Genomic DNA, 25,916 nt, shown 5'->3' with positions numbered 1-25,916 from the left:
TGTTAACCGTTATCCCACCTAAAAACATTAATACTAGATGATATGAAGGAATTATTGACAATTTCCTTGGGAGTCTGATGATGGTATTATGGCTTTTTTTTTTTTTTTAAACATCCTTATCTGAAAGAGACACATACTTAAATATTTTTGAGTGAAATTATACGATACCTGAAACATGCCTTAAAATTCTCCAGTTTAAAAAAAAGTGGTGGAATATAGATAAAAAAAATATCTCTGAGTTGTTGGAGGTGGGTGATGGGTACATGGAGGTTCATTGTAATGCTTTTCTATTTTTGCATATGTTTGAGAATTTTCATAATAAAAAGTTTTTAAAAACAAATTCTTTTTTTTTTTTTTTTTTTTTAATGTTTATTTATCCTTGAGAGAGAGCAGGAGAGGAGCAGAGAGAGAGGGAGACAGAGAAGCCAAAGCAGGCTCTGGGCTATCAGTGCAGAATACGATGCAGGGCTTGAACTCAGGAACTGTGAGACCATGACCTGAGCCCAAGTTGGATACTTAACTACCTGAGCCACCCAGGCACCCCAAAACCAATTCTTTAATGTCAAATATCCACTTGATTTTCAATTGTCTCATAATTTCATAAAATTGAAGTTGATTGTTAGGTCTTTTAGTCTCTCTTATCCCATAAATTTGAGCTCTCTCTCTGTTTTTCCTTTTTTAAGAAATTGGGCTGCTTATTTTACAGGCTTTGTCACTGTTTGGACCGTGCTTATTGCATCCCCATGAGGGTTTAACCTGTTCTTCTCTATATATAATTCCTGTAGAGTGGAAGTTGAATCCAGAGGCTTGATCAGTTTCAAGTTTAATTTGGGGGCGGGGGCGGGGAGACAAGATTTTTCCTAGGTTGTGTTCTCCCATCAGGAGGCAGTTAGGTCTGGTGGTTTCTCTTTTGGGGATGCTAGCAATCAATCGTTGATCAATGCTTAGGTCAGTCAGTTCATTAGAGGTGGCAAAATGGTGATATTCTGATTTTCTTACATCTTCATTCATTAGTTAGAATACTTCTGTGAGGAAAAACATCTCTTACTTGCTTAGAGGTATGAGAGAGGTAGGATAAATGCTGATTCGTCCCCTTTAAAGTTGTTCCTTTTGATGTTCAAATTGTCCTATCTTTAGCCAGTGGGAGCTTCTTCAAGTTGGCCTGGAGTCCTTTTGACATAACTTTAGTAGTGTTTGATAGCTTCCTTGGTATCTAATGTCTGATCTAGAAATTGTATATTTCAGAGTTTCTCCAAGAAACCCTGGTTCCTTTTAATGGAAAACAGTATTTGGATGCTGTACTCTGGGTACTAGGGGTACTGATAGTTAGAAAGTGGACTTTGTGTCTAGGCCTTTTCATTGTTCACAACTAGTGTGTGTGTGTGTGTGTGTGTTTGCGTGTTTGTGTATGTATATGTTTTAATCAGCTTTATTGAGATATAATTTATCTTCAATAAATTTACCTATTTTAAATGTACAAATTATGCGTTTTAGGTAAATGGGTAACTACTACCAGAGTGACAATATAGAACATTTCCATCACACCAAAAAAGTCCCCTCTTGCCCTTTAGGACTGCAGGGGTTTTACTTAATCTCTTTTATCAGACATTTGTATTCCCATTCCAAAATCCCAGTTCTCAGGACTATTGAGGGTGATGATAAAATTAGAAAGCCACATCTCACAACTGCTCATTTGTTTTATTTTACCTTAATTACATCAGTCTCAGAATTGCAATACCAATATGACCCCTGTATGTCTACTTAAAAGTTTAAATTTCGTTTTTTGCAATTTGGGGTTCAATACTTAGTTTTAATATAACTAAGAATTTTTTAAGTTTTAAAACATTTTTCTAAAGCTCTCCGTTGTACTGCCAGGTCCCTTTATTTAGGTACCTTTTCCTTTTAGGGGCCTCAGCCTTCACAGGAGATCGTATTCCTGGTTTGACTGCTAAGGCATCTGCACTGATCGGCAACATAGAATGTTTACACTGCAGGTGAGGTAAGTAATATTTATGGAGGTTTTTCCAGATCACAGACGTCCAGCTGGAGTTCTACATCAGAATCCCCTGTGGAGCTTTTAAAAACCTGAATATATTTGAGCCCTATTCTTTCTGATAACAATCTCTGACCGTTGGGCCCACACAAGTATATTTTTAAAACCTACAGGTGATTTCTGATGCTCACTGCAGCGGCAGTTCCCATTAAATCTGTCCGAGAGCTGCACACTTGCATGGTATTGTTTTGATGTATTTTCCCTCCAATCCAATTATTTTTAATACATTTGTTTTTACCAAATACCCTTCTCACGTATTACACCACACCAATATCTATTGAAAGATGTTACTAAGAAATAGTCCTGTGAACTCATTGTTGATTTAGCCATAAGAGTGTTTTTGGAGGCATTTGTTTGCTGTTATACCACATCGTCCTGTAAGGAAACATGGGAGAAATTTCTCTCAGATAATTGTGCTTCTCCTGAAGACCGGCCTGTGATTGTATGTGTTCTCTATTTATTCATCTTGTTCATTCAAAAAGGCTTTCTGAGCACCTGAGTCCCAGGGACTGTAAGTGTTAAGGACGTAGTGGTGAACAACACAGACAAGTCCCTTCCAGGGGTGGGCAGGTGGGGACAGATGCTAAGCAGGAGGCACATGGACAATTTCAGGTAATTTCAGATAGTGATAGTGTTGTAGGTAATAGAACAGGATGATGTGCCAAATCGTGGCTGGGTAGTGTGTTTTGCATAGGTTGTCAGGGAAGCTCTGAGAACCTGACCTTCAAATTGAGGCTGAATGATACAAAGGGGTCAGGTGTGTGAAGATCTGGGGCGGTGGGACTAGCAAGAGCCAAGGCCCTTACGAGGGAAAAGGTGTGGAATGATCAAGGAGCAGAAAACAGGCCAGGGGAGCCGGAATAGATGAGCATAGGGGAGATGGGTAGAAGAGGTCAGAGGGGTGGCCAAGACCCACATCCCTTAGGGGCACTTGGGTGGCTTAGTCAGTTGAGCGTCCAACTCTTGATTTTGGCTCAGGTCATGATCTCATGGTTGGTGACTTTAAGCCCCCCATCAAGTAGCCTTATAATGTTTGCAAACCTTATGCACACCTCTCTTTCTGCCCCCCTGCCTTCTGCCATTTATGTTTACTCTATGAATGTTCTTGAATCTTACACCCTTTCTCTGTGTTCAGGTTTCTTCTTCAAGTATACGGCGTACTTCTTTCACTGAGAACGTGATTGGAAAACCTCCTTCTCAGTCTTTGTCTTAAAATGCCTTCACTGTACCCTCAGTCTTGATTGCTATTTTGGCTAATGTAGTAGATTCTTTGGCTCTCTTAAGTGTCATCATGACCCTCCTATTTGGTGGCATCAGAAACCTAAAAAATTACAATGCCCTTACTGCCAGGGTGTGTGTGGTTGTGAATGTCTTCCATTTAGACACGCGTGCGTGGGATCTGGGAAGTAGAAGGGAAGGTGGTGGTTGTCGCTGAGAAGCAAATGTCTGCGGTGGCAGAACTCCACATCCCATGTCGAGCCTCCAGTTTCTGGGCCTGAGGCTGTTGTGGCAGGAGGCAACCAGGGTAATGGCAGCAGTAGCTCTCCGGTCTCCAGAATGTAAGAACATCTACAGTTAAGTTATTTAAGTTGAAGAGAGTTTAGCAGGGTTGCTAAAGGATACAAAATCAAACAAACAAAAAAAAAAAACTGTGTTCTGTATATCAACAGCATGAAATAAAATACAGCTTACAGCATCAACATATCAAGTACCTAGGAATAAATAAGATGTGGAACAAAAGATGTGTAAGATGGGTATGCAGGAAATGATAAAATGTTAAGAGAATCCAAGAAGACAAAAGCAGTGAGATGCTTGTAATGTGCAAGACTCATTATTATAACAACGTTAATGCTCCCCAAATGGATCTATAAATTCAATCCAGTATCAATCAAAATCCCTCTAATGTTCAGGGTTTGTTTTTGTTTTTGTTTTCTTTAAGAAAATAACAAGCTGACTCTAAGATTTAATTGGAAATGCAAAAGGTCAAGAATAGCTAAGACATTCTTAAAAAGAACAAGATGGGAAAATTTGCTTTTCCAGTTATCAAAACTTATTTAGAAGAGTATGGTGGCAGGGCGCCTGAGCGGCTCGGTCGGTTAAGCGTCTGACTCTCGGCTTCAGCTCAGGTCACGATCTCACGGTTCGTGATTTTGAGCCCCGCATCGGGCTCTGCACTGACAGTGCAGAGCCTGCTTGGGATTGTCTCTCTCTCTGCCCCTCCCACAATCACTCAGTATCTCTCTCTCTCACAATAAATAAATAAACTTAAAAAAAAAAAGGAGTATATGGTACTAACGCAGGAGAGATGAGAAGAACAATGAAACAATCTGAAGCGCAGAAGGAAACGCACATTGTACATGGACATTTGATTGTGCGACAGAGACGATATAGCAGTTTGGTGGGCAGAGGACAGCTTTTCAGTGGATGGTGCTAGAGTTGGCTATGTTCGTGCATGGGAGGGATGAACTATGATGTCCACACCACACACATCTGGGTGGATGTAGACCAAAATATGAAAGTCAAAACGCTTTCAGAAAAACAGGCTAAGTAAGGGCCTCAAACAGGGATTTCATTAAAAAAAGAAATCCAAATGACCTATAAATATGGGAAAGTGTGTTCAACCTTATTAGTCTCAGGGAAACGCAAGTTAAAATCACAAAATGATATTACTAGATGGCCACAAGAATGGTTCAATTAAAATGACCGTGCGGGGCACCTGGGTGGCTCAGTCAATTGAGCATCTGACTCTTGGTTACTGTGTAGGTCATGACCCCAGGGTCATGGGATCGACCCACATCAGGCTCATGCTGAGCATGATGCCTCTTTGAGGTTCTCTCTCTCCCTCTGCCCCTCTCTCCCACTCATGCTCTCTAAATAAGTAAGTAAATTAATTAAAAAAATAAATAAATAATGACCCACATCGGACTCGTGCTGAGCATGATGCCTGCTAGAGGTTCTCTCTCTCCCTCAGCCCCTCTCCCCTGCTCACGCTCTCAAAATAAATACATACATACATACATACATACATAAAATGACATCGTCTACCATTCAAGGGAAGGGAAAGGTGATAGAAAGGTGATAGAACCACTTTGGAAAATATAATGGCATCATCTCCTTACATTGGGGATAAACATGGGGATGAATCCCATGACCCAGTCATTGTATTCCTATACATATTCAACATAGTTGCACGCACATGAAAGCAGCAGACATGTTGTTGCATAAGAGCAGTCACAGCTTCATTATTTGTAATAGCCCCAAGTTGACAACAGCCCAAATGTTTGTCAGCTGCAGAATAGATAAGTTACAGTATATTCAAACAATGGAGTACTATTTAGTAGTGAAATACACAATTAAAGCTGCATGCTGCAACTCACAAATCTCACAAATACAATGTTGGGCAGAAAAAAACCAGACACAAGAATGACTGCTCCATGATTCCATTTGTATTCAATGCAAAAACAGGCAGAACTAAAGACAGTATGGAAAAAGAACCAAAGTGAAGCTGAAATAGACCTGAAAACAAAGTAGCTATTGAAATGAAAGCTCAGTAGGTCTTTTCCTTTTCCTTTTCCTCTTCTTCCCTTCCTGAACAATTCAATCCGAAAGCCAGAACGTGTGTGGGGAGCGGGGTGGGGGGGGGGGTGGAGTGGGAAGCCACAGGAAGTCGCAGCTGGATGGGGAGGGAATCGTGAGGACTATGGAAGCATATAAGGTACACAAAGCACTTAATAGCAGCTGGACACTGGTATGGCAGTTATTGTTTTCACAAAGGAACTTTGGCGAGATGGCGTAGCCACCACCTCTGTATCTTGTGTCACATCCTCGGGGCCTCACCTCTGATTCCAGCTGCATCTGGGACTTCGTTCACTTTGTGTTGACAACTTCTCACTTCAAGCGTGCAACACATATCACTCATTTTCTGCCATGGTGCTTTGCAGTGCCCTGCATGAGACGCCCATGGAAACCCACTTGGAATGTCCACATGCACAGCCTAGAGGTCGGGGAGGCATCCCCTCCTGGGACACCCCTCAGCCAATCAGGGATGGAAGTCAATGGATAACCGCTTCTTACTATCAGTCCTTAGGCAGACAGTTCTAAGAAACATCTTCTCATTGCTAAGAAGGTTCCAGTGAGATCAAGCCCCAGTTGCCCAACTCAACAGTACACCCTGGTACTGGCTTTTCCTCCAGTACCTGATGCTTGCGTCACCTCCCAGATAAATTATTTGCACAGAAGGCCTTATCTCAGGCTCTGCTTTCAGGGCTAGCCCAGGAAAAGACAGGGTATCAGAAGGCCCTAGAGAGCAGTGCTGGGAAGCTGAATTACTCCTTGGATGGATGGCAACATGTGATGTTGGAAGGGGGTGGTGATAACACTTGCACGCCATAGCCTCCCAATTACTTTACAATTACTAAGACCTTCCCCTGCAGTGGGAAAGGGGACAGAGGTAGAAAGTGAAGCACTAGGCTCTTCCATGGTTTTAGCACTTGAAAGGCACAGGGCAATCGTAATTATATGGATTGTGGACTTGGTTGGCTTCTACTAAGTGCTTTAAAAGCTTTGCAAGGAGAAAATGAGAGGCTGTCTATTCAGGGCATGCTGTGAAACCCAGAGGCATTCTGGACTTCAAAACTTCAGAAGGTCTTAACTGGATCAAATCCAATTCCCAGTAAGGTTTCTAGCTTGCTGGCCCCTCCCCGCCCTGAGTTGACTTTCCCTCCTCTGAAATGTTTCACTGTACCTGCTCTCTCGCTCCCAGCGCCTGGGGTCACCTGACATATAGGCTACCTGCACCCAAGTCCTTATCTCAGGCTCTGCTTTAGGAGGGAGCCCAAGACAGAAGAGGCCAATGGTGACTGAGTTGCCAAGTTTATGACCACAAAGACTTCAAGATTTCTAAGGGGAGCAGCCAACTGGTATGACTCAAGAGTAAGCATCATACCACAAAGAGGTAGCCTTTTAAAAATTCTTATTATATGCCTGACCCTGTTCCAAGCCCTTTACATTCATTACCTGAACTAATTCTTACAGTGGCTCCATGATGCAGGTATTTATTTGTCTCCCCCACCCCCCACTTTGCTCTCACCCCCCAGATGAAAAAAAACTGAACCCCATAACTTATCCAGAGTCACACAGTTAAGACATGACTGAGCCTGAATTCAGCTCAGTCTGTTTGACTCCTTACTCTCTTAGCCTCTGTGACATACTGATTTCCCCCAAATACAAATATCAGCAGAGAAAGGGCAGAAATTATGCTCATGAATCCTGCCTTATGACAATACAATCCTCTAGTCTGGACCTGTGTGCACAGTATCCCTTCCCACCCTAAGAGGCATTTCCATGGCCAGTGCTTCTGCTGATCTTTGCTAGGACTGAACTCCCAATTCAACCACCACTAAGCTGTGGGTGACCTTGTAAAATTACTTACCGCATCTGAGTCTAAGTTTCCTTACCTGTAAAAGCAAGTTCATAATATCGGCCTTACAGAATGTTATACAGTTAGTGTCTAATAACTGGTAGCTGTGCTTTTTCTAGTCAGAGGTCCACTGTTGGGAGCGATTAAGACAGAGGTTCAGGCAACACCCAGAAGAAGAGCAGAGCAGAAAAATTTTGGCCATGTTGTTTTGGTTGTCTACAAATGCCTTTTGGCTTTTATTGGATGTTACTAATAACTCCTAGGATGAGAGGCTTAAACTAGAAACCATTTTGTCCCCTGTAGGGGTCTGAATGGGTGGCTCCCCAAAAAGATTAAGTCCATGTCCTAACTCCTGAAACCTGTGAATGTCACCTAATTTGAAAAAAGGGTCTATGCAGCTATAATTGAGGATCTTGAGATGAGGCCATCCCAGATTATCCAGGGGGTTCCGAGATCCAATGACCAGTGTCCTTATAAAAGAAAGGCAAAGGACGAGCAGGCCATGTGAAGACAGAGGCAGAGACTAGAGAGATGTTGCCACAAGCCGAGGAACACCAGGAACCATGGGAAACTGAAGCAGACAAGCAGGATTCTCCCTTAGGGTCTTCAGAGGGAGCCCAGCCCTGCCGACATCTTGATTTTGGATTTCTGGTCTCCAGAACTATGAAAATAAATTTCTGTTGTTTTAAGCCACCAGTTTGTGGTAATTTGTTAAAACAGTCAAAATAATCCATTCTCCTTTCTCCCACACAACACTGTTCTCTCTACAGAATGCTGATGGGAAACATAAAGGTACGCCTTTGATATTAGCTAAGTCTTGAGGACTGAGGAAGTCCATGAAAATCAATATAAATGTTTTTGCAGCCTTCCAAAATCTGAGAGCAAACCAAAACAGCAATGGATAATAAATGTGTACTTGGTGTGTAACTATAGGGACTGTTTTCTTCAGACACATTTTCAAAGGCACCAATTTTTGTTTTAGAATTTAGACATGAAAAGCACAGTGGTCTAACCGTTACTCTTTTTTTTTTTTTTTAGAGAGAGAGAGAGAAAGCATGGGAGGGACACAGAGAGAGAATCTTAATCAGGCTCCATGCCGAGTGGAGCCCCGGGGGAAACTCGATCTCACGACTGTGAGATCATGAGCTGAAATCAAGAGTCTGATGCTTAACCAACTGAGCCACCCAAGACGCCCCACAAGTACTCTTTTTTAATGATGTGGCAATGGGGAGAGAATGGTCCATGCCTAAAAATAGCAAAAGCATTTAAAATCTGTCACCAGTCAGGATCCCACCTGACAAAACTATTATCTGATGACAGGATTGGATGTACCCAAATAGGCCAAAGGAATAGTGTTTGATCATGAAAAATAGTAATTTATTTTAGGTAACCAGTGAGATATTTTTAAGTATCAGTCAAATTTGCTTTTTCTTCATGTAAATCAGCTTCATAAAAAGCATCTTACTCTGAGATGTAGCTTGTAGCTTTAAATGTCATCTTCTGATGAGCTCAGAATAGATAGACCCAGTTTTACAATCATTATAGGCTTCTGAAATATAAAAGAGAAAATAATTCAGTAAAACTAATGTATATATCCATAGAGTCTCTAAAAACCAACCACCCCTCAAAAAAAAAAAAATCTCATTTTAGTAGCTGGGTGGATTGACAGAATCAAGAATTAACTGGGTTTTTTTCCTGGACTGTATACAAACAATTTATTCTTTAAGATGGTTTAGGAGTACCCCCGTATCCTCCTCTCTGAGTTTTTTATACGTCACTATGTCACATCCTTCCCTCTTCCCTACCCACCCGTCTCCTGATGTCATTTGTTAGGAGCTGTGGTATTGGTTCCTACTGGTACCCTGGGTGTGCACGTTGCCCCCATCTACCCCGTCCTTGGGCTTCTAAAGTCCCAGAGTATGGTGGCCTCACAGGGACCGCGGTCTCATTTTGTTAGCATCTCTTATCCCAAACTGTGGCTCACCACGACCTCCAGGTGCCACCTCCTGGAACATGGGGGTAGCATAATGTATCTCCTGGGAGTGTCCAGTTCCTGGGCAAAAGACAGGGAACAGAGTTACTAGGCCTGTCATCCGAATCTCTGATGACCATTTCGAGGGCAGGGTTTAGCCAGCTGCCCTCGAAATGGTGTGCAGCCTCTGGACTTTTCCCAGAGAGCACTCACCATCTTGGGCTGTGCGAACACACTGCCTTGGTTCCAAGCCTGGCACAGAGTCTATGGGAACGAGATAAATCGGGAGTCAGTGGTGTTTGCATAGTACAGAGCAGGTAATTTGCTTAGCGCCATGCCTAGGGACAAGGCCGGCCCTCAGTCAGTTGGCTGGGTTTATTCTCATCCTTACCAAGGCCCTGCCCTGGGTCTATTTACCATAAAGCAGTGTATGATGCCTGCATTAAGAGGGGGTCATAAGAGGCTCTGGAACACCCTGCGGATCATTCCGAATTGACATTAAAATATCTCCACGATACGTTGTGAAGTGAAAAAAATCAAGGCATACAATGGCATGGCTATGACCTGCTACCATATGCATAGAGTATCTGTGGAAGGATTTTAAAAACTGATGGTTAAACCGGCAGGGTGGAACTGGAGGTCATGGGTCGGAGGGAGCCCTTGTATTCTATAACTTTTCTTCATTTTTTTTTTTTTTTGGTACCCGTGTGTCTGTACAACCTTAAAAAAATTTTAAAAAGACGAAACCTGAAACCAACCAACCAAACCAATCAAAATACCCAACAAAGTTCTCTTACCTGCTTGAGTTTCACAGACATTTGCATATATTCCAATTTCCATGGGTGTATTTCCATTGTCTCTGGGTGCCTGATCTCTCATAGCTTTTCCTACGTAAATTGGTACAGAAACATTAAACCAATTCAGCCATATTTTTCTCATTTCCTCTGCCAAGGAGCCGAATCCCCCAAAGTTCCGAAACAAAGAATGACCCTGCTCCAATGGCCTACACTGTCATCCATTAAAGGAAAACCATGGGCTCAGCGAGGAATCCATATCACCCGCTTCTCCAAGCCAGAAGCCCTTCTGATTTATTTCCCTGGGTCTGCAAGGAACATCCTTTGCCCATCAGATTACGCAGATTACATTTGGGTTGGCCAGAGACACATTTTCTTTCCTTTGCTGAAAAAGAACAGTCTGTAAAAAGCTTTGTAATATCTGCAAGAGACAGTAAATTACCCAGCCGAGTTCTATTGAATCCTGGCCAGAAACAAGAATGCTAATTCCACTTTTGCAAGACCCTGGGCTTTTTGTAAGAAGGGAAGACAGGTTGTAAAAAGGTATAAGATGTATACATTTTGACATCTAGTTTCAAGTTTTGTGTCAACTGAGTCCCTGACTTCTCTGACTTAACACTCTCTAGAGGAGGCACAGGGGGAGGCACAGGTGGCTAACATGCATCACTTAGGTCTCTCCCTAGCTGTGACAGTATCTCCCCATTCTACAGGTCAGAACACTGAGGCTCCAGCAAGTGAAGGAGCCTGCCCAACGCCCCTCGGCTCACTGGTACGGAGACATCCTGGTTTTTTGTGCAAATCTTGATATTCCTCCATACTTGTGGGCCAAGTGAAAAGGCCAAATTTCAAAATCTTAAGTAGAGGTGGTCCTGAGAGGTGACTGGCGAAAAGCAGTGCCTGGGGCTTGATGCAGCACCTGAGGTGAGGCAGAGGCATGTTGCTCGAGTTCATCTTCAATTACAGAGCTTCCTCGGAGGGGCAGGGCCAGCAAGGAGGTGGACAATTACAAGGCAAAGCTCTTGCCTTTGCGGAGCTGGCGGTCGGGACCCACCACCTCATTTGTAGGGCCCAGTGCAATGCAAACATGCGGGGCCTTTTGTTAAAAAATTTGTGTGCCCATGTTTACAGCAGCATTACTCACAATAGCCCAAAGGCGGAAGCAACCCAAGGCCCCACTGACAGACGAATGGATAAATTGAGCGGATATATGTATTTGTATCTACGTATGTATCTGTGATGGAATATTCTTCAGCTTTAGAAATGAAGGAAATTTCTGACACATGCCCAACATGGATGAATCTTGAGGACATTACGCTGAGTGAAATAAGCCTGTTACCAAAGGAGAGACACCCTAGGATTCCCTTAGATGAGGTCCCCAGAGTAGTCAATTCATAGAGGAAGAAAGGAGAACGCTGGTTGTCAGGGGCTGGGGTCGGGGAGCTGAATGGGGAGGGTTGAATGGGGACAGGATTTCAGTGTTGCAAGATGAGAAAAGTTCCGTGCACGGATGCTGGTGATGGTTGTGGAGCAGTGGCAGTGTCCTTATACTCAACTGTATACTGAACAGTGGTTAAGATGGTAATGTTTATTTTTTTATGTGTATTTTACAAATTTTTAAAAATTTTTTAATGCTTATTCATTTTTGAGAGAGAGAGAGAGAGGGAGGGAGAGAGGGAGGGAGGGAGGGGCAGAGAGAGGGGGACAGAGGATCAGAAGCGGGCTCTCAGCTGACAGCAGCGAGCCCAGTGCGGGGCTTGTACTCACGAGCTGTGAGATCCTGACCTGAGCCGAAGTTGGATGCTCAACCCACTGAGCCATGCAGGCGCCCCCTTCGTCGTATCCCATTTTTAATTTTCCTTTCCCTTCCTCTTCACCTTCTCTCCTGTTCTCTGTATCCCACGCCCATGGAAAACCGTGAAAAGCTGCCAAAAGAACTTACCTGCTCTGTACTTTGGTAGTATCCAAAATGTCAGAATTGGGATTATTACCATTAGCACCAGCAATAATCCCAGAAGCAGTAGCTGCAGACAGAAAGGACAGCTGCCTCCTCCTGGAAGAAGATAGCGGTTCATTGGTTACCGCACAGCTTTCTTTTCCAATGACATTGAACTGTAGAGTGTTCTGGAAAGGGCAGTTTACAACCGTCTCCTAAATTAACTAATTTAATTGCCTCAGACCACTATGGACACCTGCAACTCTTGAGAGGTAGCTTGTTAGTCAGTGAAGTTGTTAAAGTCACAACCAAATACATCTTCCACAAGGGGTCGCACAAAGGAAGAGAAAAAACAGCACAGCCTTGAACCAGATTCCTGGCAACACTGTTAGAGTCATAAGGCTCAGAACAGCCTGGCCACTTATTGGGCAAAGCCCTTAGTCATGTTGGCATGATTTATGTCACCTAAACAGCTACCATTCGTTATTAACTACACGCCAGATGCTGTGTTAAGCACTTTGCGTGCATTGCCTTATTTATCTCATTGATAGCACTCCCATTTTACAAATGAGTAAAGTAAGGCTCAGAGAGGATAGAGGACTTTCCTACAGTCACACAGCTAGTAAATGGAAGGGCTGTGGTTTGTAGGCAAAACCAGGACTCTGGAGCCTGAGTCCAACAGGCTTCCTCATCTGTTAGAACTTACCAAAGAGCAGGGTGTGGGCTCTGTTCTTCTGTGGATGAGGCTAAGTGAAGTGTTCAATGCCCAAGTGTGCCTACTGCCTTAGCTAACCTCATTTTTGTTCTACCCTCCTCCTACCTCGACAAGTGTCCCTTCATAAGGACCTGGAAAGCCAGGTTTGAATCTAGAATTCTCAGACTCCTCAGACTTCTGTGCCAGAATATGGCAGCATGAAGAGAGTCAGCCCTAGCCCCAGGCCCAGCCCAGCTTTCCACTCGGGCTCTGATGTGCACCCCAAGGGGCCTCACCTGCACGTGGATCCTCTAGCCTGCATGTCCAAATGCTATCCACACCCCCCAAAAGCAGCCCCCTACACTTGAGTCTAGGGATGCTCCTATCCTTACCCTGGTACAATCTTGGGAGGATGAGCTGGGAACAAGACTTGTGTAGGCCCTGGAAGGAGGGTTCTGATCTGACTGGGTAGGGAATTCAGGTGCAGGTACCCAGAATATGGTTTAGGAAAGTGGAGATACAGGGTCCAGGTGGGCACTTTCTCATGTGCCCCTGGGCCCCTCGGCCTATGGGAAGATACATGGCCAAGAAGCACCAAAGCAGTGCCTTCCAAAACACAGGACTGGGACAGGGGCCCTTCTCACCACAAGGGTGGTCCCAGAAGTCTAGACTCACCAAGCATTAGTAGTGGGCAAGAAACAGCCAAACGGGAGGGCACAGGCGTTAGAAGTCAATGAAAAAGCAGAAGGAAATCAAGACCGGGCTCCAAGCCCAAGAAAGATGCAAATTCTCATGTGCTAGCTTAGAACCTGGGCAGCGGGAGATCAAGGCAGGAAGCAGGGTCAAGTCAGGAAATCTCACTGCAAGGTTTCTTCCTGACCTAGCTTCTAGGCTTTTCATCTTCTTTTGGATGGCAGAAAGAAACCCCATCAGAATTTGTGTGGAACCTTCCAAAGGAAAGGCCTTTGGATGCATACAGCCAAAGTGGGAAGTGCGTGGGCAGGGGAGAGGCTGGCTGCAGTTTTTGGAAGCAAATCCAGAGCCTGTCGAAAGAGTTCAGGTAGCCCTTACCTGTCCAGGGATTGATGAAGACTGGTTGACTGTATTTTGTGTGGTCAGGCAATTTGTTTTCAGCTTTGCACCTATACTCTTCCCTTCCGCCAGTGCTTTTCTTGGTTAGGTTGAATTCAGCGGGCTCCCTTACGTACTTGGAAATGGCTGGTGATATGGCAGTATCTTTTTCAAAGAAAGTATAATTGATGGGCAGAGAGCCGTTGAATGAGATGCAATGCAGTATTATATGTTGGTCTGTTTCTATTTTAACGACGTTAACATTCAGCACTGGTGTAATCACTGGGTCTAGGCAAATGAAAGTATGTGTTAAAGGGATGAGCAGAATGGATTCACCCACTCAGTCCACCAGCATGGATTGAACCTCTATTCCTGACTGTGGACGCAAAGATAATGACACCCTTCTTGAGAAGCCAGGGAGCTTGCAGCCCAGTGGGAAAGACCGATGGTATATGGTTAGCTCCACTCAGTGTGGCACAAGCTGGGTGCTGAGAACACCAGAGGGTGGAGGGTGTCTCTTACTTTGAGGAATCAAAGCACAAACTTGCCTTTCAGCAGAATTCTCCATCTGTTTATTGTTGACAACGAGTGTGATTCTGTCAAAGATCTAGTTCCAAGTATGAAGTTGAGAGGCGCTCTTAGTCCCAGTCTTTATAAGGCTACATTGTTTTTTTTTTAATCAAAGAAATCTAAAAATATAATCTTTTCTAACTGTATTTTTATTTATAGAATTCAGCTGAATGATTATCTTCTACTTCCTCCCACAAGCAGGAAGTAACTCTGATAGATTCAAGAGAACTTTTCAACAGGAAGTGTGTGGGTCTGCTTAACTTTGTCAGGGAAAACCCTGTGGTATGGGTATTTTGTGGGAGAATCCAGCTATATTATTTATTTAATAATTCAGTAAGAAAGCAGTATTATAGGAAAGGAAGTATAATTGTTGAGTATCTATCATGTACCAGGCTTGCTATTCACATTACCTCCTTTCACTTTGTAACAACAGTACTACAAGGAGGATAATATCATGCCCATTCCGCAGATGAACCAACTGTGATTCAGAGAGGTAAGAAACTCACACCGCTAGTAAACCAGCAGATCCAGGGCCAACTCTCAAACAGATTTTTTTTTTTTTAACAATATCAGTTTGGCACAGAAACAATGAAATACAAGGACCCAAGTATAAGTAAAATCAAGGAAAATGATTTAGTCTCCTTCCTCACCCCTCCCTTGAGCAGAATCCCTGAAGCAACATCCTTGACAAGGCAGCACCTGGTTGGTGATGGTGGCCTCAGAGAGCAACTTTGGGAAGAGCACTGATAGGACATTCTTCCAATGGAACTGAAATCTATATCCTGTAGTGTTCAGGAAGGAGCAGTTGAAACAATTCATGAGAAATCAGGGCGCCTGGACTCCTCGCTGAGATGGGATGATCCAAACTGGACCAAGGACTGATATCTAAAGTGACTGGAAAGATGTAAACTTTCCTGAGAGTTTGTAAAAGGACTGGTAAAAGGGAGTCACAGCATCACAGTGATCAGAGTAAGGGGGTTGCTACTCTTCACTAACCCAGTTATATTTTTAAAAACTTCAAGGAGTCCTTTAAGACTCATTCAGCTGCCCCGTTTCCTTTAAGACTTGCCTAAAGCCTCCAGGCAGAAGTGCTTCCTCTTCTGCCTCCTCTCATCTTTGGCCCATCCTCTTATATGATACACTTGGGTGTCTCATGGTCCCCTCAAGTGTAATCTGTTTGAAACTGAACTCTAGCTGATCTGCTAGTTAATGAAAAATCAGTAGGTAGATAAACATATAACAAAATCCCATTCTTTAAGAAATGTTTTTATTTAGATATATATTCATTCATCCACCCATCCACTCATTCATTTACTTACTTTATCATGGTAAGAAGAGTTAACAGGAGATCTACTTTCTTAAATCTTTAAGTGCTCAATACAGTAGTATTAACTACAGGCACAACGTTGTACAGCAAGATCTGGAGAACTTACTCATCTTGCATATACCCATTGAACAGCTCTCCATTTCCCCCACCTCCCATTCTTCTAGTTTTCCCCATCTCAGTAAATGCAACACTCCTATCGTGGATCACATTAGATATCTGGAAATCATTTTGATTCCTTCCTCACCTTCACTGCTGTGAATCCAAATCCAATCATCAAACAAATCCTGCTGCTTCTTCCTCCAAAATATACCTGGAATCCATCCATGTCTGTCCGTCCTCACCATTGTTTATCTCCTGGATGACTTCAAGAGCCTCCTAACCAGTCCCCAACTTTTCTTGCCCTGCCTCACCTAGAATGTACTTTGAAGATGATCAATTGGGTCATAGGCCCTGCCTGACTTGGCCCCTTCCCACTCTAGTCTCACCTGGGGTTACACTCCCCTCATTTGACCTTTGGCCATACCAGCCTCCTATCAGGTCCTTCCCAACCAGCCAAGTTCTTTCCCAAGTTGGAGCCCCTGAACAGGCTAGCGTCCCTTGACTAGAGCCCTCTTTCTCTGTCTCCTTGCATAGCTAACTCCTCATTCTTCAAGGCTCTACTTCAATGCCATCCCCTTTGAGAGGCCTTCCCTAACTACCCTACCTAAGTAGATCACTCCACCATGCCTTGCCTCACTCCATCACTGTGCCAGTTTCTTTTTTCTTCATAATAAGCAATGCCGTTTGTGATTATGAATCTGTTTGGGTACTTGGGTTTTGTGTCTCCCCAACAAGACTGTAAGCTCTACCAGAGCAGAAACTTAACGTATATCCAGGGTTTGGCACATTTGGGATATCATCAAATATTTGATGATTGAGTCAATAATTAGTGAATTTGTGTTCATGGCTCATATCCCTACTGGGCTGGGGACAAGAACATGTCTTAGGCATCACTGAAACCCCAGCAACACCCAATACCCAACACAATTACTTGCACAGGGTAAGCACTCAATAGATATCTACTAATTGGATCTAAATGGGGCTGAAACAGTCTTATAATCTATCAAAATAGTTCTACAGGACAGTGTAGTTACCATGACAAATTGCAGGAAACTTGTGCATTTACTTGGAAGGCAGGATGTGGGAAGACTTTATACATATCTGTGGGACAGAAGCTCAGGAAATGAAGACTTGGGTTTTTTTTTAATCAGCTGATTTAAGGCTTCAGCCATCAAGTTCATAAACCATCTAAAACTGGGCTTATTCCTTACAGGAGTGTAGGTCCCCGTTATTCAAATGGAGGAAACCCACACTAATAGTGGGTCTTGACATCTTTTCTCACACTGAATCTCAGTGATCTGAAGGACAATCGTATGTTTTCTCTGCCAAGTAAGTGCCTACTCTCCTCACCCCATGCTGCCCACAATAGACTGAGATTCCCACCCAGAGTTAAAACCCATGTTAAATGGTATTTTACCATTTAACCCATTTTAATGATTGAGGGCTGGAGATATAGCAAAGGCGCATCTAAAGGGAATATGCAAAGTTGCACGGGAAGCCAGGGGTGCACAGGTTCCCCAACGCTCACCCCGTTGCTCTTTCTGCAGTACAAGGCGGCTCAGTCCAGCCTGGTGGCCTAGATGGACTATTATCAGCGGAGGGCCTGCCCTCACATTATGTACCACATCCTAAGACCATGTTTGTAAGGATTTGCCCCTTCTTCACTCTTCTTCTACAATATGGCTTCTGTTCATTTTGGGTTCAAAACTGTCCTAAAATGGTTGGTTTTAACCTGGATCTCCTAAAAGCCTTATGCAGAGATTTGCATCTGTAATCTCATGAATATGTCTCAGGAAAAGTACCCATCACTATCATTCGATTGTTAAGACAGCTATAACCTAAAATGCTAAGAACCCTTGCACTAGAGCAATGGCGTTCAGTAGAACTTTCTGTAATGATGGAAACGTTCTGTCTGCACTAACAAAGCAGCCACCGGCCGGCTGTGGCTATTGAATACACTAAGGAATTGAGCTTTTTGCTTCATTTAGTCTTAATTAATTTGGATGTAAATGTAAATAACCACACGTGGCTAGTGGCTACTATGCTAGACAGCACAGACCTAGAGAATCACTCAAAGATTCGATCAGTGAGTCAGAGCTCTTATGTTTAGAAGGCTCCAGGTTCCATGCCCACATATTACCTGGAAACCCTCTCTCCCTCTCTCAGAAGTCCTTTATCAAGGTCACCTTTATAAATGAGACCATTAATGCTAGGTTGTGAGAGGCTTGGGTGGGAAGATGGGAGAGAAAAATATAGCAGTAATAAGATGTGGTTGGGCAGGAAGAGTGCTGGCTGGTGGGGCACCTGCTGGGTGGTCACTGCAAAGGGAAGAAGTTGGAAAAGACCTGGGGCTTTGAAGACCTTTGCCGCAGGGTCCAATACTGATTCTAAGTCTTCCTGCACCTTCAGAGAAAAAGTGGTTTTCGCCTACGTGATGGGAATCCTAGAATAAAGCATCCAGAAAAGATCTCAACAATTTCCCAAATTGTTCACATAAGGCTTTTTGTCTAAGGCAATCCGGCTATCATTATTTGAAATAGCAATGAGTCTTTGGAAGAGGTATGCCGGATTGCCATGATGTCATTCCCCAAATACCAGCCGTGGCGGTTGGCCACCCTGCCTGCTATCTTCCACCCAGCCGAATACGACAGGCACATCTGTGGAAGCCCAGAAGGCGCAAACTGAGCGGTTGGTCATAAGACACCAACCTGGGGCGCCTGGGTGGCTCAGTCACTAAGCTCCCGACTCTTGATCTCACCTCAGGTCATGATCTCACCGTTTGGGAGATTGAGCCCTGCGTTGGGCTCAGCGCTGACATTGCAGAGCCTGCCTGGGATTCTCTCCCTCTCACCTTGCCCCTCCCCAACTCGCACCTTTGCATGAGCGCTCTTTCTCTCTCTTAAAATAAATAAGTAAACGTTAAAAAAAAAAAAAAAAAAAAAAAGATCCCAACCTAAATGGGAGTACTTGCTTCAGTACAACGATCTGAGCCACAGAGGGCTCACCAAAGATCCTGCCTTAATTCATTGGGCCCTATGCAAGATCAGCAAATATCTATCCCAATCCCAAGACCTCACTCTTAGGAGCTCTGTTAGGAATTGGGTCCCCCTTCTTCTGGTATTATGTTTCCAAAACTGACAGAAATAGGAAAGAAAAACTTATCTAGGAAGGAAAATTGGATCGACCATTTAACATTTCATATTAAGTCTGGCAACGATGACCCTATGTATTATAATAGCTTAAAGAAGTCTATTAATCATTAAAAAAAAAGTCTTCGAAAGAGCAAGCAAAATGGAATTAATAAGAATAAAGATCTCAGTGACATACTTTCCAAGCCCTTGAGTGAGTATTCTCAGGAGAGCAGAGAGCCCATTCTAGGACAGGAAAGAATCCCACAAATCACAGGGCCCCCCCAGGGATGAGTCTCTACTTACCAACAAAGGTGAAGTTGAACTCATGACTGTATTTGATAACTGAACAGTTAGAAACTTGGACTTTGCATTTGTAGGGACCCAAATCATGGGCTTCTGAGACACTTAGGTTAAAAATCATGGGTTCACCTTTGCCTTCCTGGGTTCTCAGGTGCTTCTCATGCCGAAACAAAAGATAGGTGATCTGTAGTGATGGGTTCCGGCTGGAACAAATTAAAGACACATTTTGACCCCTCGTGACTGCATTTGTTTTTGAGTTCAAACTTGGAGAAAGGAGTTCTGGAAAACAGAGTAACACAAGAAAAAAGTCTTTGTTAATGTCGCTTAATAACTAAGTGGTAATCTGGCCACATTTTGTGGGTCAAGGGGTAGAGACGTTCGTTCCTGGAGAACTTTCTTGTTGGCACGGCCAGGCTGACCAGTGTGTGAGGAAAGCCTCAGCACCTACAGAGGCTCCTTCCAGTGACAGATGGGTGGCCTTGACCAGCTCTTCCGTGCTTGCTAGCTCTTCTGCTGGTGAGAGCTTGAAGTGGACACTCTAATTTTTCCTTCTTTCTTTTTTTAAATTTAAGTCCTAGTGAGGGGGCGCCTGGGTGGCTCAGTCGGTTAAGCATCCGACTCTTGGTTTTCGGCTCAGGTCACGATCTCGCGGTTTCGTGAGTTCGAGCCTCACATTGGGCTCCAAGCTGACAGTGAGGCGCCTGCTTGGGATTCTCTGTCTCCCTCTCTGTCTCTGCCCCTCCCCCACTCACGCTATCTCTGCCTCTCTCAAAATAAATAAATTTTAAAAAATTTCATTCCAGTTACTTAACGCACAGTGTAATATTAGTTGCAGGTATACAGTTTGATAAAAGACACTCCCTTAAGACTGGCTGTGCTGACTTAGAGATATTAAAATTCCGGGGCGCCTGGGTGGTTCCGTCGGTTAAGAGTCTGTACTCTTGATTTCAGCTCAAGTCATGATCTAACGGTTCGTAAGACCTAGCCCCTGTGCTGACAGCACAGACCCTGCTTGGGATTCTGTGACTCCCTCTCTCTCTGCCCCTCCTCCACTCTCCTTCTCTCTCTCTCTCTCTCACACTCTCTCTCTCTCAAAAATAAATAAACATTAAAAAAATTATTTTGAAATAAATATTAAAATTCTAGGTTCTCTGACCAAACATTATGTCTGGTGACCTTTTTGGACCACTATTTCTTTTAAATTTCTTATTTTGAAAAAAAAAAAATTATTTAAAATTTTTTTTAATATTTATTCATTTTTGAGAGAGGGAGAGAGACACAGAGAGAGAGAGACATAGAGAGAGACAGAGGGCAAGCAGGGGAGGGGCAGAGAGAGAGGGAGACACAGGCTCTGAGCCGTCAGCACAGAAATCCGACAAGAGGCTCAAACTCACAAACTGTGAGATCATGACCTGAGCCCAAGTCAGAGGCTTAACCGACTGAGCCCACCCAGGTCCCTCCCGTTTTTTTTTTTTAATTAAAAAAATTTTTTTTAATGTCTATTTATTTTTGAGAGAGAGAGAGAGTGATAGTGAGGGGGAGACACAGACTCTGACACAGGCTCCAGGCTCTGAGCTGTCAGCACAGAGCCCGACACGGGGCTCAAACCCACGAACTGTGAGATCATGACCTGAGCTGAAGTTGGACGCTTAACCAACTGAGCCACCCAGGCGCCCCTATTTCTTATGTCTTTTTAAATCTGTAGATGTTTCCATCTTTTTCTTTCCCCCTGCAATTTATTTGTGGAAGATGGCAAGCTCTTTGTTCGATAGTGTTTTCCATGGTCTGGATTTTGTTGATCACATTCCCATGGTATCCTTTACCTTGGTCCTCTGTCCCTTGTCCCCTGAATTTAATAAAATTCAGATTAGCTTTTTTTTCTTTTAAGTTTTATTTATTTAAGTAATCTTTACACCCAATGTGGGCTTGAACTCATGACCTCAAGATCATGAGGCTCATGCTTTTCCTATTAAGCCAGCCAGGTGCCCCCAGATTAGCTTTTATTTAGCAAGAATGCATGAGGGTAGGGTGCACTTCCATTACGAAGCACATAATGTCTGGTCATCTCTCTTTTTGTTTCTTAGCCGGCTTTGACAATAATCACTTGGAAGCATTATTTCATTAGAGGTTGCAAAATGGTGATATACTAATTCATTCCTTTCCCATTTATTATCTGAAATAATTCTATAAAGAGAAACTTGCCCCCATCAACTATGGTTATATGGAGATACGGTTTGCATTGAAAAAGCAGGATAAATGCTTGATTCTCTTCCTTTATTGACTGGTTCTGAAAATAATGAGTTGGTTTCCTAGCATCTTGTAACAGGATATTTTTCTTTCACTGTTGTTATTTTTTTGTTTAAGAATCATTATGAACTTGGGGCACCTGGGTGGCTCAGTCAGTTAAGCGTCCAACTTCGGCTCAGGTCATGATCTCATGGTTTGTGAGTTCAAGCCCCGCGTCGGGCTCTGTGCTGACAGCTCAGAGCCTGGAGCCTGCTTCGGATTCTGTGTCTCCCTCTCTCTCTGTCCCTCCCATGTTCATGCTCTGTCTCTCTCTGTGTCTCAATAATAAATAAATGTTAAAAAAATTTTTTAAAAAAGAATCATTATGAACTCATAGTTTACATATTTGATGTATTTCAATCCATTGCAATTATTTTTATTGTCCCATTTTTTGACCATGAGAAGCATCTCTATACCAGCTCCTGAGTCCTTTTTTGTTTTGTTTTTTGTTTGTTTGTTTTTAGGTAAGCTCTATATTCAATATGGGGCACAACACGGGGCTCAACACGGGGCTCAAACTCACGACCCCAAGATCAAGAGTCACATGCTCTACCAGCCAGGCGCCCCTCATGAGTCCTCTGACACTAGCTAGTAGTCTTTGATAGCTTGTATGTTTGTATTTTATTATTTTAAAATGCCAAGGAAAAAAGTAACCCTCATCAGAAAATCTAATGTAAAAGAATAACATTATTAAAGAATTAAAGAAATATTAGAAAATGTTTTCATATCACTTGAGAAGAAAACCTCTTCCAAATAAGACACAAAAATTGGAGCCACAAAGAAAAGACTGAAAAATTGACTCCCCTAAAACTTAAAGCTTTTCTATGGCAAAATTAAGACAACTGACAATCGAAAAGGAAATACTTAACATATAAATGAAAGCAAAGGATTTTTCATGTATATATATTTTCATATATGTATATATATAGATAGATAGATATGTCAATGGCAACTGAATAAGAAAAAGACAAATAAATGGACAAATAATATGAATAGGTAATTTCCAGAAGAATGAATGCAAAAGGCCATTAAATAATGCTAGGGTCATGGGACAGTTTGGGTAGAGGAGGAGTTTAGGCCCCTCAAAAATGTCATCAAGCTCCCTTGCCCTTTTTGATCTGGACAACTGACATTTTCTCAGCTTCTGTAAGCTCAGCTTCAAGATAAAGCCTCTCCTCTCCTTCCAACCAGACGGCTGTCCCTAAATTTCCTTTCCATAGAACTTCTGGAGCTTTCATGACCAATAAACATGAAGAAGATGCTCTGGCTCACAAGTGATGAGGTCAAAACAGCACTGAGATATTGTTTTTTACTCATCGGATTGGCACAAATTTAAAAACAGATTGTGTCCACTGTTGGAGAAGGCTGGGACACACTCACCCTGTGACTGGGTACCCGGTCTGCGTGTTAAGAAGGCAACTTAACAATTCAGATGTACATGCCCTTTGACCCAGCGATTTCACCTCCAGGATTTTATCCTCCAGAGATGCTCTCCCCCTCTCCTGTGTCCACAAAGGATGTTTTGTATGAGGATTTTCATTGCAGCATTGTTTACATTACAAAGAAAAAAATGGATAAATCAGTAAGGGGGGTGGTTACATGAACTATGGCTGAGTCACATTATGAAATGCCAAGCAGCCGTTGAAAAAAGAGAGGTGAGTCTACATCTACTGCTTACAAGGATTTCTGTGATGTACTGTCATCTAAAAATAGGACTGGGCCCCTGGGTGGTTCAGTTAAGCATCAAGACTCTCGATTTCAGCTCGGGTCATGATCTTGAGGGTCGTGAGTTTGAGTCCCACATGGGGTTCCGCGCTGACAGTGGAGAGCCTGCTTTGCAATTCTCTCTCTCCCTCTCTCTCTGCCCCTCCCCTGCTCTCTCTCTCTCTCTCTCTCAAGTAAATAAATAAACTTTAAAATAAATTAAAAAGGACACATCACAGAAGAGTTTGTTTCCTATGGTACCAAATAGAGAATGACTGTTGATAAGTGGTTGCTTCTGGAAATGGAGAATTGGAGAGCACAACGGCACTTTCATATTTCATCTAGTCACAGCAGCATGGGCTGGCATTTAGCGACACCACATACCAAGTTCTGTGCTAAGGGACATGGCTTGTCTCACCGAGTCCTCGTAAGAACCCTCCCAGGTAGGTGGTTTTATTATCATCACATCACAGAGGTAAGAGATTAAGGGTCAGGTGGTTACATCAGACACCCAGCCTGCCTGCTGGAAAACGGTAGGAACCGGGGTTAGGACCACAACCCTGGCTGGTCTAGCTCCATGATGGTAAACCACCTCCCAATATATATTTTTATTTTGTTGCTTGAATTATTTTACAATGATTATGCGTTGATTTTCTAAATTAAAAAAAAAAAAACAACCAATAACAACAGAGAAAGAAAGAAACATTTCAGCGTAAAAGCAATCTCAACATTTAATCTCTGAACCTCAGCAAAGAGCCTTCAACTCCCTCCCTCCCATCATTTCCTTTTAAACTGTAGGTAACAGAAAAGGCTTGACTTTGGTTGTTCGTCTAAAAGCAAAGAAAGACTTATTCGTGAATGGTCGTGCTGAAAGCTGACCATCTCCACTTGTCGGTGAAAAGAGTTTTGGTAAAAGAGAGAAGGAAGTAAATGAAACTTACTGTTCCTCCATTCACAATCCAGGGCAGCTCTTTGAACTGAGAGAGAGAAAAGGAACATGAGAAAACTCTTTTTCCACATCACGTTTTGGTTTGGAGACACAAGCTTCAAAATGGCAAATGAGCCATACATGCGAGAGAAGAAAAAAATGCCCTAAAAGAACAGTTTGTTGAAACAGCTCCAGAAGAAATTAGGGAGGAGGACACAGAAGGCATGATGACCCCATACTGATGAGTCATTTAGGGAACTTCCTCTTTTTTGACAACGTAAAAGAAATTGGAGGTGTCTAGACAAGTTTGAAACAAAATATGATTGGTTGGTTTGACCGACCTGTGTTCCCCCAATGAGTTCTTATACGAAGAGACTGGTGGTTCATGGGTTCAAGCCCCATGTCAGACTCTGTGCTGACAGCTCAGAGCTGGGAGCCTGCTTCAAATTCTGTGTCTCCCCTTCTCTCTGTCCGTCCTCCACTCACACTCTGTCTCTCTCTCAAAAATAAACATTAAAAAAAAAGTTAAAAAAAAAAAAGAAATGCCTTGTATTAAATATTATATTAAATGCTGGTTCTTAGGCCCCACTCCAGACTTACTCGGAATAAAACCTGGGACTCTGAATTGTAACAAGGGCCCCCAGCAGTCTCTGAGTCTCTACGTTACAACCCAGAGAGGCTTGTGATCCACTTCTACTCCATCTAGCATTCTCCTGGCTCTGTGAAATGCATGCAGAAGTAGAGTCACATAGCGGCGCCTGGGCGGCTCAGCCAGTTAAGCATCTGACTCTTTTTTTTTTTTTTTTTAATTTTTTTTTTTTCAACGTTTTTTATTTATTTTTGGGACAGAGAGAGACAGAGCATGAACGGGGGAGGGGCAGAGAGAGAGGGAGACACAGAATCGGAAACAGGCTCCAGGCTCCGAGCCATCAGCCCAGAGCCTGACGCGGGGCTCGAACTCACGGACCGTGAGATCGTGACCTGGCTGAAGTCGGACGCTTAACCGACTGCGCCACCCAGGCGCCCCAGCATCTGACTCTTGATATCAGCTCAGGTGGTGACCTCGGGGCCATGGGATCGAGCCCAGGGCAGGTTCCGCACTGAACATAGAGCCTGCTTGAGATTCTCTCTCTCCCTCTCTCTCTCTGCCCCTTCCCTGCTCAAGCTTGCTCTCTCAAAACAAATAAATAAAAACTTAAACAAAAGAAGTAAAGCCACATATTCCAGTGTCACCAGTCTGAAGGGGGGGGGTAGGAAGTGTGAGGGGCTTCCCAAGTGGAGGGAGCTGTGATCTGGCCAGGCCACTTTGGTGGTGATTTCTTTTGCCACTCTAAGGCCTGCCCTATAGGTCTCCCGCTTTTCTGTGGACAGGGGCTCTCTCCGGGGGAAGTCAGTTTCCTGCCCAGGTACATGTCCTTCTGGGACATCGTCCAACCCACTGTGTGCATTCAGTCCAGGTGCTCTTTGCTTGGCCTCCCCACGTCCCATCCTGTGGTGGTGAGTCATTCTGGGTCTCACACCTAGCCAGCCCTGGGGGACTGAGCAAAGCCAGGGTCTGCCACCTGGCCACTGTCTGGAAGCAAATCATTAGTTAACTCTCAGTGCATAGAAGGCCCTTATTCCCTTCTGATAGTA

At 43.4% G+C, this 25,916-nt stretch overlaps 2 protein-coding genes across 7 annotated transcripts in view; one reads left to right on the top strand and one right to left on the bottom strand.

The window, feature by feature from the left end:
- Positions 1-17,897, top strand: part of POLG2 (DNA polymerase gamma 2, accessory subunit) — a 40,872-nt gene extending 22,975 nt beyond the window's left edge. Inside the window, exons 9-11 of one of the 3 annotated variants that reach the window (XR_006211346.1) lie at positions 1,907-1,999; positions 14,940-14,999; positions 17,146-17,897. Coding sequence is in view for 1 of the 3 variants with exons in the window: in XM_042967211.1 (XP_042823145.1) it covers positions 1,907-1,945 (39 nt within the window). In the remaining 2 variants the exon portion in view is untranslated. Of the gene's footprint in view, positions 1-1,906; positions 3,324-14,939; positions 15,000-17,145 lie in introns of those variants that run through there. The other 2 variants (XR_006211347.1, XM_042967211.1) reach the window with 2 other exon arrangements.
- Positions 3,546-24,689, bottom strand: MILR1 (mast cell immunoglobulin like receptor 1). Of its 4 annotated transcripts, none has more exons than XM_007088280.3 (9): positions 24,295-24,687; positions 19,367-19,642; positions 13,937-14,224; positions 12,178-12,288; positions 10,242-10,331; positions 9,658-9,708; positions 9,457-9,525; positions 8,938-9,021; positions 3,546-3,622 (listed from the first exon to the last, which is right to left on the bottom strand). In XM_007088280.3, exons 1-8 carry the CDS (start codon positions 24,422-24,424, stop codon positions 8,966-8,968), a joined length of 1,071 nt encoding a protein of 356 aa, XP_007088342.2. In that variant the 5' UTR covers positions 24,425-24,687; the 3' UTR covers positions 3,546-3,622; positions 8,938-8,965. The 4 variants fall into 4 exon arrangements, with proteins under 4 accessions (XP_007088342.2, XP_015395781.2, XP_042823147.1 ...); XM_015540295.2 differs by having other exon boundaries at positions 19,493-19,642; XM_042967212.1 differs by lacking the exon at positions 3,546-3,622 and adding an exon at positions 3,648-3,665.
- Between the last annotated feature and the right edge of the window lie 1,227 nt (positions 24,690-25,916).

This window comes from Panthera tigris, chromosome E1, assembly GCF_018350195.1.
Source record: "Panthera tigris isolate Pti1 chromosome E1, P.tigris_Pti1_mat1.1, whole genome shotgun sequence".
Taxonomy (NCBI): Eukaryota; Metazoa; Chordata; class Mammalia; order Carnivora; family Felidae; genus Panthera; species Panthera tigris.
The sequence above is the reverse complement of the archived record's forward strand: the minus strand, read 5'-3'. Positions and strand labels throughout refer to the sequence as shown.

Excerpts from the sequence above, each read along its gene's own strand:
- MILR1 (XM_007088280.3), bottom strand. The coding sequence starts at position 24,424 with ATGTATGGCTCATTTGCCATTTTGAAGCTTGTGTCTCCAAACCAAAAC. Across the intron at positions 14,225-19,366 it reads GTTCAACTTCACCTTTGTTG|ACCCAGTGATTACACCAGTG; the intron begins GTAAGTAGAGAC and ends TCATTTGCCTAG. Across the intron at positions 12,289-13,936 it reads CTTCATCAATCCCTGGACAG|GAGGAGGCAGCTGTCCTTTC; the intron begins GTAAGGGCTACC and ends ATCTTCTTCCAG.